The 12,774-nt window shown below is 44.1% G+C and overlaps 1 protein-coding gene across 1 annotated transcript in view; it reads left to right on the plus strand.

Annotated features, from left to right (window-relative positions):
• LOC147608814 (uncharacterized) overlaps nucleotides 1-12,383 on the plus strand; it is a 33,010-nt gene extending 20,627 nt beyond the window's left edge. Inside the window, exons 2-3 of the mRNA XM_086788569.1 lie at nucleotides 11,809-11,899; nucleotides 12,042-12,383. Of these exons, the coding sequence (XP_086644695.1) occupies nucleotides 11,809-11,899; nucleotides 12,042-12,140 (190 nt within the window). The 3' untranslated portion in view covers nucleotides 12,141-12,383. The remainder of the gene's footprint in view (nucleotides 1-11,808; nucleotides 11,900-12,041) is intronic.
• The last annotated feature ends 391 nt before the right edge of the window (nucleotides 12,384-12,774 follow it).

Below are 12,774 nucleotides of genomic sequence, written 5' to 3' on the forward strand. Positions count from 1 at the left end.
CGTGAACATTTGGGAAAATTTGTGGTGGTGTTCCTGGATGATATTTTGATTTATAGTCGTACTCTTGAGGATCATGTCAGACACCTCACGATTGTCTTATTATTTTAAGACAGAATCGACTATATGCTAAATTGAGTAAATGTGAGTTCTTTATGACCGACATCATTTACTTGGGACACAAGATCACTAGAGATGGATTGAGCATTGACAATGACCGAGTTCAGAAGGTTTTTGGACTGGCCTATACCACGAACAGTGAAACAACTTCGTTCTTTTCGCGGTTTTGTTGTTTTTTCGAGGAAGGAAAGCTCGTTGGGCAGAGTTAATGCAAGATTTTGATTTTGAGATCCGTTATCGGAAAGGGTCCATGAATAATATTGCAGATGCGCTTAGTCGGATTAGAGAGGTGAATACTTTGTCGTTCACCGAGATTTCTACTGACTTATTTCAGTCATTGAGAGGGCTTTGCAGGACTGATAGTTATTTTGGTCCATTTTGGCAAAAGATCCAGGACGGGAGCTCATTGATTGACCAAGACTCGGTGACTGAGCAGTCTACTATTCAGGCTGCAGGAGGCCAGTGGCTGATTCGGAATGGTTTACTGTTCCGTAATGACAAAATTTGTGTGCCACAGATCCCGGACATTAGGTCCAAGCTTCTGAGGGAGTGTCACGACGCTCCTTCTGGTAGACACCCTGGGGTACACAGGATGCTATCATTAGTGAAACACACTTTTTATTGGCCGAAGATGAAAGGGTATGTAGAAGATTATGTTCTCAAGTGTCAGATTTGTCAGGCAAATAAAGCTGAACGCTTTAGACAGGCTGGGTTGTTGCATCCTTTGCAAATCCCAGGTAATAAATGGGAAAGTATTTCCATGGATTTTATTACCGGATTGCCAAGAACACATCAAGGCCACGATTCTATTTGGGTTGTGGTAGATCGCTTGACAAAAATGGCTAGATTTTTACCGACCCGGAAGACTATCACAGCTACACAATTAGCTCGACAGTTTATCGAGCAATTGTTTAGACTGTACGGGTTACCGCAGGACATAGTCAGTGATAGGGACTCTAAGTTTACGAGTGATTTTTGGAAACTTGTTTTTGAGAAGTTGGAAACAACTTTGAATTTGAGTTCCTCAGATCATCCTCAATCTGATGGCCAGACTGAAAGAGTGAATCAGATTTTGGAGGATATGCTTCGAGCATATGTATCCAAAAGATAGAGTTCATGGGAGGATTATCTTCCTATGTTAGAATTTGCATATAACAGTACTAAGCATACGAGTACAGGGTTTAGTCCTTTCATGCTTATGTATGGTTTTCAACCTAGATCACCTGTTACAGTAGGATTCTCAGGACTTCAGCATGATGCAGCACGTAATTTTTTGCAAGATATGCAGGAAATGTTACAAGTTGCAAAGGAATCTATTAGAAGTGCTCAAGACCGAGACAGGTTTTATTCTAATAGACATCGTTCACCTAGAGAGTTCTCTGAAGGAACGATAGTGTATTTGCGAATTCTGAAAGATTCCGAGACTTTACGGACAGGTAGATTTCCGAAATTATCCCTTAGATACCGTGGACCATTTCGTGTTACACGACGGATTGGTTCAGTTGCATATGAATTGGATTTGCCTTCTCATGTGAAAGTTCATCCTGTATTTCATGTCAGTAGACTTAAGGAAGTACTGGGTGGAGCAGATCAGTTAGTTACTTCTCAAGAAATTATAGATGTCCAGGATATGACAATTCTTCCGCACGAACCTGAAAAGATTCTTGGATTTCGTGAACGAAGATTGCGTCATACGCTTATCACGGAATACAAGATCAAGTGGAAGGATCGTGTTGAGGAGGACGCTACATGGGAGACATTGACTACTCTTTAGAGAGATTACCCTGGCTTTTTAGTGAGCTCAGGAGTGAGCTCTTAGAGGAAGGGGAGTATGTCATGTGCACAGTGTGTATCTACCGTGTGCTATACGCATGCAAGACTAGTTTCGAGGCTTGGGGAAGCTTGGAACTAGGCAGGCTGATTGACGAGCTGAGTTAGGGATATACTAACGGGCGGGCACCCAAGTATGGATGGGCGGGCGGGCAAGTGTGGACGCCCGATGACCGGCCAAGAGTCTATAAAAGGGTGGCCAAGGTTAGTTATTGTATTATAGAGAGTCTCGCGAGTTTGTGAGAGCTCTATGGTCTTGGAGCCTGGATCTATTGCAGACGTGCACCTGCTTTACGCAGCCGAGGCCGGCAGCAGCAGTCTCGAGGCCCGCGAGGGCAGCTTCATGGCGGTATGGGACGTCGCGAGGAGGAGATTGGTCGGTACGTCAACCTAGTTAGCTCAGCTCGTGGCTCGGTGGGGACAGCCAAGACTGTGGGCTTGCCCACGGCTGTCATGGTTGGGAGGTGAGTCAGGCCTGCACCCCCTTGCTTGTTTGTTTGTTCGTTTGTTTGCAGGATTCGAGTTTCAAACCAAGATCGATCACGAGGGAAGATCTGTGGGGATTTGACAGAGCCGATGATGATGAAGCATGGTGTAGGCCCCGGCAGCAGCAGCAGCAGCAGATGTGGTACCTGATGTGGTCTATGAAGTGCTACAGGTGCTGAATGGTCAAGCTATGCTATATATAGTAAGGGGGCTGCTGGTCAGCCCAATAAAGGGACTGTCGGCCAGCAGCAAGACCTGAAAAACCATGAATAAAACCTAATAAATCCAGAATAAAACTGAATAAATCCAGGATGAATCATAATCCCCTTTTTAGGGCTGGACAAAATGCCATTTTCACACAGTTGGGCAGAGTGTGTGCAGCAGTCGGGTACTGTGCAGGTGTGCCACATGGCAGTCCAGCAGTGAGCGCAATAGTCGGATAATGTGCACAACGGTCGAGCAATGTGTGCATTAGTTGGGAGTAGTTTGGGTAGGTGTGCCATGTGGCAGTCGAGCAGTGAGCGCAACGGTCGGATAGTTTGCACAACAGTCGAGAAATGTGCGCATCGGTCCGGAGTAGTTTGGGTAGGCGTGCCATGTGGCAGTCAGTCGGGTTCATCTGGTCATGAGCTGTCCTAAGAGAGGGGGGGGGGTGGGGATGCCTCATTGGGGGATGAAAACAAAAGGGCCAGCTCCCTCACAGGCAGGAAAGAAGCACGGGGCGTCGGGGAGTGGTGGTGTGAACAACACCAGCTAGGTACATGCCTAGGTTAAAAGGTTGAGGGCTGTACTTGAGGACCTCTCAGCTGGCAAGGTTTTTGGAGCTGGTCAAGACAAGTAGTAGTAGCAATGCGTCTTGACGAAGAGATGCTCCAGGTGGGAGAGAATGCTTTCCTCCAAGTAAGACCACTTGGCACTGGCCGGACTCCGGGTGAATGCAGGATGATTGTCCTTGCAATGTAGTTACTTGAATTTCCCCTGTTGTGTTGCAAAACTGATGACAAAGAAGATGAAGAGGTGGGCCACTAGCGCCTCCACAATTGGCTGCTGGCATCTGCGAGGTGAAGGTCACCACCAAACTAGGCTGATGGCGCGGTCCCAAAATAGTGGTACCCATCAACAAATTGTCCCATTCCCTATTGGCGGTCACAGTGAGTGGGAAGGAGAAGACGGTGGTCCCAACATCGTGCTCGGTGGTTCCGGAGCAATGCACGATCACACAGACGCAAAGTGAGGCTACCACCTCGACGAAGCCACTCGTCTTGACAGGAAGGCACCTAAAGAATTCGCAATCCACCAGGTGTCCCATGGTCCGAGGGGAGTTATTGGGGGACTGCAGGGAGAGAGCTGGTATTTGGGAGGAGACAACCATTGTCTCCACAGGATCAGAGAATCGCTGAATCGATCGACAGGTATGGGTCTCACCGGGTCGGGAGCCATGGTCGGAGAGTCAAGTCAACAGTTATCTCTGTTGAGATATTTGCAAGAGCCTAGGGGGAGAAAAGGGAGGGGGGGGGGGGTACATCTGTGATATGCGACCTATGCGGAAGTATTCTTTCAATGGAGTAGAGAAGAGATTGCTGAAAGTTCTTTCTCAAATTTGCAGAAATGACAAAGGAGAGATAGAGATAGCACATAGCACACCCATTGGGTCCCAACCACCCTCTTAAGGGCCCCCACTTATTGCCAGGTGTATTTGCTTTTGTATTGCAAGATGCAAATGAGCACAAGATTGACTTACTGGCTGTCCACTAAACAGTAAACAGAGACACCTTGGGGACTGTTGTGGGCTGAATGGAACCTCTGTTTTGAGGCTGATTCAGGGCACCTTTAGGGCTGTGTTCTCTCTCTGTGTATACCCTGTTACTGCAGCTCTCTGGCCAGCCTGTATGTTGTGTTTTCTTGCTGCTGTAAGCCACTTGTGTGCTGTGCTTTTTGCTCCAGAGATGGCCTTCTTGATGAGCTGCATTTTAGGGCTACAGGCTGGCTGGACAGCCTTCTATGCTCTCCTTCAAATGGGGAAGATTTGGTTGATCTCTATGCTCCCCTTATGCAAGTTTTTCAAGGGTCGATTGCCTCTTCATGCTTGGCCTTGAGCTCACAGGTTGCAAGATGATTTATGCCCTTGGTGGCTGCTCTTATATAGGTATCAAGAGCTAGGGGTGCTCTCAAAAGATGTGCCCTGCAAGTCTCTTTACATAGGTGCCCTCCATCAGCCCAATAATTGGTCCACCTTTGCCCCTTTTCGGTCCCCACCAAGGGTGCCCATGGTTGGCCCATGGCCCCCCAAAGTGTAAGGCTATTGACCATATAAGTAGCTGCCTTTTGACACTTTGACATGACACATTTGCTTGGGACTTGGAAGAGGACTTGACACACACTTGAGCTTTCCCACGCACACGACCAAATGTCTACCAGTACAACATTATACAACTTGCAGAGGGTTACATAGACTTGTACCACAAGCACGTTGGACACTGACCCTAAATCTAAATAGTGTTTAGCAACTTGTCCCGTGGACCAGGACTCAGCGTGCTCTTCGCCAATCAAAAAAGGTGATTGACTACCCTAGAAGCTATAGTATGTCTACGTGGCACCCCAGGACAATTGTCACATGCATCCCGCACCTGGATGCCACGTGGCCATATCCGTATAGTAGGTGCAGGACCTAGAGTGGTAACTGGCCCCTTGTGAGCTCCAGTCGGTGATGAGTCAGCTAGTGATCCACTTTAGAGTCCATGGTCAGGTGTACAAGTCCCGTACATGGTCATTGTCAGGTGTGCATGTCCTGCACATGAATGTAGTGCATGTCTCGCACTCACATGTCACCCTGTGGAATGATGTAGAGGCGTACCGGGCTTTGCTTGGGACACTAGATTTAGGAACCTTTGTGCATGCATACATGTTGTATGTGGGCATGTAGGCAAAGGGTCAGCCCTATGGGTCCCATGCCCAAGCAACCAGCCCTTAGGGCATTGGTTGATTGACTCCACTATGTCCGAATAGGACTCCACTATCTTAAAGGACTGCTTGGGCTAAAATTTTTGGGGATTTCCTATGACAATATTTTTTTAAAGATTTTTTCGCCATATCCATGCCTATGCGACCTCCGGTCTCCTACGACCTCGCCATTGACCTACAACCATAGTTGTTTCTTGTACCGGTATGACGGTACGGTTTGTACGGCACGATACCGTACAGTATCGTACGGCACGAGTCCCCCCCCCCCCCCCCCTCCCCCCCTCCCCAAAAAATTTTTTCCTTGAAAAAAAAAAATCCAAATGCTAAAAAAAAATATAGAAACCCTGCTTTACGAAGATCCCAAATGCTCGCAATACTTCGCAACTTTCGTGTCCACTCAATATTCCATATGGGATTGTTGAGAGACCTAAAAAATCTGCCGAGGTAGACTGGTAGTGTACACTTGATTGGTAGGAATCTTGCTACATCACTTGGGGATCCCTGGTATAGGTAGGCTAGACAATTAGATTCTCAAGTTATGTACGAGGAAGAAGATTTGGACATGGCCATTTTGATCTAGAGAGGAGTCCCTAAACTTATCACCTTAGATGCACTCCTCGTATTTGTGCAAGCACGGTCCCTTAGTCATAAACGCTACACTGGGAGACCTTTGGTATTGCATTACCCATCCAGGTTCTTTTTTGGAGACAATCGGGAGATCCAACCGGGAGAGACACATATCCATGTTCTGGTTCCTCAAGCACTGTAGACTCCTCTCCTCCCAACCTTCCCTCACATTCAAGCTTGAAGCTCCATAGGTTGTAAGTGTAAAAACTAAAAACCGTATTTTATCGTACGGTATCCGAAAATTTCATATCATACCAAAAATTCCCGTACGGTATCGTATCGTACGGTATCGTATTTTCGTACCGTGACAACCATGCCTACAACAAGAAAACTTCATCGTTGGGTTCTTTTCGCTCTTTGTCTCTATACTATTTTGCATTTTAGTACACTTGCAGTAAGCTCTATTTTGACAGTGATCTACTTGCAGTCGCCAAATTGTAATCAGTGCTCCTTTGTGTTTGAGAGGATATTTGTAGGTCTTGTTGAAAATATTCACACTTTGGTAGTGGAAATGTGTTTGGGAGGTTAGGATTAAATAAAGTGCATAGAAACACACTCTTAGATGGTTGTTAGAGCACTTATTAGTGACACCTACTAGGACACCTAGCATCACATGTCAACTAAGGTTTACACTTGGCACGTGTGTGGTTACTTAGTAATATGGGCCTAAGGCCAAGCTTTGTAATAAAAGGGACATCAACTTTAATAAAAGTATGCTTGTTCATGATTGTGATTAATCCCCATTAATGCCTTTGTATAACTCGTAATCCTTTACTTAATTCTTCATTAATCTTGATTAAGTATTAATCTATTGTTAATCCTTGTGTAGTTGCTCGTAAGCTTTCTCTGTGTCTCTCTCTCTTGGGCATTAACTCTAACAATTGGTATCAGAGCTTGTGCCTGCGCATCTCTGCCATCCCATCTTGCTTGCTCCACAGTAGGAGGGGGTGTGGGATCTATTGTCATAGTGAATACAAACTCACTCTCAAATGTACCTATAGCACCCTGTGTGAAAATAACTTTTTGTCCAGTCCTAAAAAGGAATTTTTTTGGACATTTATTGGTTTTATTTAGTATTTTTTTGTCTTTTCTGTAGGCCGACAGCCTTTAGGCTGGCCGACCAGCAATCCCACATAGTATATATAGCTTTGCCTCATCATTCACCATAGTGTACCACTTCTTGACCATATCCGGTACCATCTACTGCTGCTTATGCTTCTACCGGGCTCTACACCACATTGCTTCATCATCATCGCTTGACAGGACAACACCTCAGTGTTTTATCATCTGGCCACATCTCCGGACAGCAGCCCACTCTTTGCTACAGGCCCACACCGTGGGACAGCAGCCCTCTTTGCTACATTCAGTACATCAGCGCTTACATCAGCACATCATCAGTGTTTACATCAGCATATCATCAACGCTTATATCAGCATGTTATCAACGTTTATATCAGTGCTTACATCAGCACATCATCAGCATTTCCATCAGGATATGTCATGTGCATGAATATGCCATGGACATTCTCAGAGATTCTCCAGCAGAGGTAACCAGAAAAAGACCATTAGAGCCAGGGTTATGGAGCATAGAGTGCAGATTGGCTAGAGGGGACTTGGAGAATACCAGGATGCTGTTGGCTGCATGAAAAGGGTACTGTCGGCTGCTTCCAGGAGGGGTCGGCTGTCTAGAAACCAAGGCGGCTGAAGGGGCATCAAGACATGGCAAGGCGGCTGCAAATAATAGCATGTTGGGATTTATTAGCCAGTCGGCTGGCCGACTGTTAGTCGGCCAGCACTTCTCTTTTCCCAAGGGCCTATAAATGGTACTCAAGGCTCATCATTCTTTTCATTCAATCCTCTAGGGATTGGGTCATTAGGAGTCCCATAGGGGGACATAATTTTGGGTGTTATCACCTTTTCTTCAAGGCAGCCTATGGCTGTAGACAAGTACCTTTTTGTACTATAGCAATATACTGAATTCCCAGCACATTTCTCTCTCTCTACTCTCTCTCTATATTTGCGTTTTGCATCAGATGGTTTTCCAGGAGTGTTTAGGGCTGAAAGAAGACTCCCCGAGCTTCCGCGTGTTACAGCATATCATCAGCATTTTACCACAGCTTGGACATCAGCTCTCTGTGCTACAATAGAGCATATCAATGTTTTATCTTCAGCTCATGGGATAGCAGCCCTCTCTGCCACATAGAGCACTTCAGCATTTTTCCTCAGCTCTTACCATGGGATAGTAGCCCACACTCTGCTACATCACACCATCGGGACGGCAGCCCACTCTCTGCTTATCTTCACCATCGACTCCTTCAGGTACACAACACCCTTGTCTCGAGAGCTTGCACCACTCGGGACGGCAACCCTCTTTGCTCTTCAGCACCCTTGTCACGAGAGCTTGCACCCTTCAGGTCTTGTGTCACAGAGCTTGCACCACTACACCACTCGGGACGGCAGCCCTCTCTGCTCTCCATCTACCACCTTAGGTACAACAGCACCCTTATCACCAGAGCGTGCATCACCTCACCTCGGAGTGCCTTTGCATCCACCAACGTGAGCCTTCGACACTGACCACCTCTCGGAGTTCTTTACCTCACATTGACGCGAGCCTTTGTCTCTTCAACCGTGCTTCAGCTGCGACATCATCTTTGCTTCTGCATTGGTCTTTCTACTCAGAGTCACCTCACATCAGAGGGCTCTTGTACATATGTTCACTCACCATTATATATAGACTCTCACATATTTCATGCTATGTTGTTTTGCTCTAATCTCTCGTACATCTGGTCCTTTTGTCCTTTTACCCTAGTCAAAAGTGCTTGTGTAAACAACACTCAAGAAGGTACATATTTGAGGCTTTTATCACTTTTTGATAATCTATCTTCATCAAAGCATTAATCCCGAATCTTTCATCATTTCTTGAAATTGAGGATACATACATGACATTAACATGTTGCTATAGCCTCTTATAGCATCATTTTCTAAAACCCCCAAATTTGGAAATCCTAATTTTTGGAAAACCTTGATTTATCTATAAAAGATTAGACACTAGCTCAAACTTTATAGGCTAAGATCCCCTTCTCATATCATGGCCTCTCATCTATTCATTGAAAAATTTGATGGGAATAATTTTCATAGCTAGCAGACTAAACTGAAATTTAGTCTCATGAGAGAGGGTTTATGGCCTTTCATTGAGAGGAAGGAAAAGATGCTTGAAGCAGAAGATGAAGCCCAGAGAGCTAGGAAGCTCCGGGATCAGAAAGCCTTTGGTCTCATAGTCCGACAACTTCATACACCATGTTGGTGATCCAACTTCCAAAGAGACCTATGAGATACTGGATAAGCTCTTTGGAGTACATGGAAAGAACTCTAAGGTCTCTTTGTAGATAGAGTTGGCTTGATGATGCAGTCACATAAGAACTTTGACGCTCGTGTGAACAAGATGAAATCCTTGATGAACCATATGACAACAGATCCCACTGCGGAGCAAGCAAGATGGGATGGCAGAGATGCACATGCACAAGCTTTAATACCAATTGTTAGAGTTAATGCCCAGGAGAGAGACATTGAGAGCTTACGAGCAGCTATACAAGAATTAATAGTAGATTAATACTTAATCAAGATTAATGAAGAATTAAGTAAGAAATTAGGAGTTGAACAAAGAGATTAATGGGAATCAATTAGAGTCATGAATAAATCATACTTTTATTAAAGTTGATCCCCCTTTTATTACAAAGCTTGGCCTTAGGCCCATATTGCTAAGTAACCATACTCGTGTCAAGTGTAAACCTTTGTTGACATGTGTAATGCTATGTGTCCTAGTAGGTGTCACTAATAAGTGCTTTAACTACCATCTAAGAGTGTGTTTCTATGCACTTTATTTAATCCTAACCTTCTAAACACATTTTCACTATCAAAGTGTGAATATTTCTAGCAAAGATCTACAAATATCCTCTCAAACACAAAGGAGCACTAATTGCAATTTGGTGATTGCAAGTAGCTCACTGCCAAAATAGAGCCTTCTGCAAGTGTACTAAAATGCAAAATAGTGCAGAGACAGCGTAAAGAACCTAATGGTGAAGTTTGCTTGTTGTAGATCAATGGCGAGATCATAGGAGACCGGAGGCGGCAGAGGCTCGGATATGGTGAAAAAACTCCCAAAAAATCTATCAAAGAAAATCCCAAAAATTTCCACAAGCATTGACATTGACTTGATAAGAACGGCTACGGTCACGTCTTCATCCACCTTGGCTTTAAGTGTAGCAAGCAATGGACATAGATTCACCCTCTTAAGGTACCTATAGCACCCTGCTGGCTTGTAGGTGAGGCAAGGCGTGCCTCAACCCCACAAACCACATTGCAAAGTCCCTTCGCAACTAATACATGCTTGATCACGTATGACCATATAGGGTAGTTGGTGCCATCCAACACTTATCTTCAAAGAAGAAGAGAGGAAGTTCAAGGATAAGGCAAAAGGAGGGGACAACTCCTTCACAAGGAACTTCAAAGGTATGAAATGATTCCTTTGTGGTAGGTACAATCATATAGAAAAAGATTGCTATTCAAAGAAGCTGTGCAAACATTGTGGGAAAAACAACCACAATGAAAAGTACTGGTATCATAAAAAAGAAGCTGGCAACATCATTGAGGAAGCAAGTTACTGCTATGATGAATGGGCCTTTTAGAGTCCGAAGTTTTGTTGTTTTCTATTGAGTTGTATGTTGTTTTCTGTTGTGAGTCTGTGACCTAATCTTGTGTGTACGCTACCCTTGGGACCCCATAACTAGCATGACAAACTAGGTGGCGAGCCTAAGATTTATCCTTGACATAGTATGAGGTAATCCCTTGAGGGGGGATTGTTGGAAATCAAGGTCTTACCTGGGTGTGAACCCACTCCTAGAGTGAGGAAGTATGTGTGTGTTTGTGTGTGTGAACCACCTCTTAGAGGGGTCACAATAATATCTAGATATTTGTGTTAGTTTGACATAAGCAGTGATGTCACAAAGCAACCTTTGTACTTATAAAAGGTACATGTACTTGAAACTTCATTGATTTAATCAAGCAAGCGTCACATCAATTTGAGTTGTGTACTTCACCTCTCTAGTATTGAACATGTCTTCTCTCTCTTTCTCTACTGTGTGCAATGCAACAGCCATAGCCATGTTCATCTTCCAACCGCCATAGCAGGGCTTAAACCTTACAATGACTGCCCAGTAGCTCATTGAAAGACCTACAAATATCCTCTCAGACCCGAACACAAAGGAGCACTGAATGCAATCTGGTCTTTGCAAGTAGCTTTTATACCAAGTGGTCGGCTAGGGTTTGCAGCAGCATCACACACCCCCACACAGAGTTCAGCAAGTACACAAGCATGAGAGAGAGAGAAGCTCACAATTCGATAGTGATAGCATTGGATAATGAAATGAGTGCCAAGTACAAAAGATAAGGACACCCTATAAGTGGATAAGAGGGTGTTCACAGAAAAAACCTCCTAAAGAGCTGGCTGGTCGTAAGTGTGCTCACACATCACTAACATATATATGGCTACTGCACAACGAAAACTCTTTTTAAAAAAAATGGGGTGGGGTGGGGGTGGTTGTGGAGCTCTCAGCCAACCGGTGGGGCTCCTCCAGCTCCGTGCGTTAAAACTTTTTTCCTTTTTTCTTTTGTAGGCATGGCTTATGTGTGGCTCACCTTGTTTTCAATCTCTTTGTTTTAAAAGAACTTTGGGATGAATTTATCATTATACTTACATCTTTCTTTGTACTCGTTTGAATCCCGAGGAAAGACTACAAACAAGTGTGTTAGTCACACAGGAGGACCAAGCCACCTTTCCTGGGCTACCAAACATTACAATGCATAAGAGAGACTATGCACCTGTAAGTCATCTTTTCTAAACTTGTCAAATTGTCCCATGTTTCCTCTTTTTTGCCTTTTTTTTGGGGGGGGGTTACTGTAGAGTAACGTGCACCTAGTGTAGGCATTAAATGGTGCAGTAATGCATTTTTGTGCTGGATGCAGGATATACTAAGAGGAATTGCCACAGTGCCGATTGTGCTCCTTCTCCATGTTCATAAATGCATTCAAGAACTAAGTGACTCCCCCCATTTCTATGTTTAAAGCAGTTACATGATCTAGGGACTAAGCAATTTTGTTAGAGATTACTATGTTAGGCTGGTTTATAGATAGTTTAGTTTTGCCTTCTATGAGGATGCTGCCTGATACCCCACTATATATCTGCATCTGTGCCAAAGCTGCTATGGGCAATCTCTAGAATTTTTCACAAACATTTACTGTTTTGTTAATCAGCTTGTTGGGATCTTTTAAAGTCACATTTATCAAAGTGCATGAGTGTTTAATATATCTAGTCTTTATTTAATTTTACAATGATTTGAAAGTTTTAATATTACAACTACTGAGAGCACATAACAAAGAGGTCTCATTGTAGTGTAAAATTAAATGAATTTTATAAAACAAATTACCAACAAGCAGATTCAACATCAGAGATCTAGAATGGCATTTAAGAGGTAGCAATTTACTCATAGTTCTAGGTGTAAGATAGCAATCTCAAGCTCTCGTGTCTGTTAAAGATATTGTTTGGATAAGCTTGTGCTTTCACAGATGACTAGTAAACTAGTTTATGTGCATCAAATAAAGTAATTTGAATAGCTTTTATTTATTATGAGATTTACTTTTTGTGAAGACAGATCGAGGCTAAGTAATATAAATGCAATGAATAAGCAAGATTTGTTTG

Source organism: Cibotium barometz, chromosome 52, assembly GCF_041138505.1.
Source record: "Cibotium barometz isolate CiBa-2024 chromosome 52, ASM4113850v1, whole genome shotgun sequence".
NCBI classification, from domain to species: domain Eukaryota; kingdom Viridiplantae; phylum Streptophyta; class Polypodiopsida; order Cyatheales; family Cibotiaceae; genus Cibotium; species Cibotium barometz.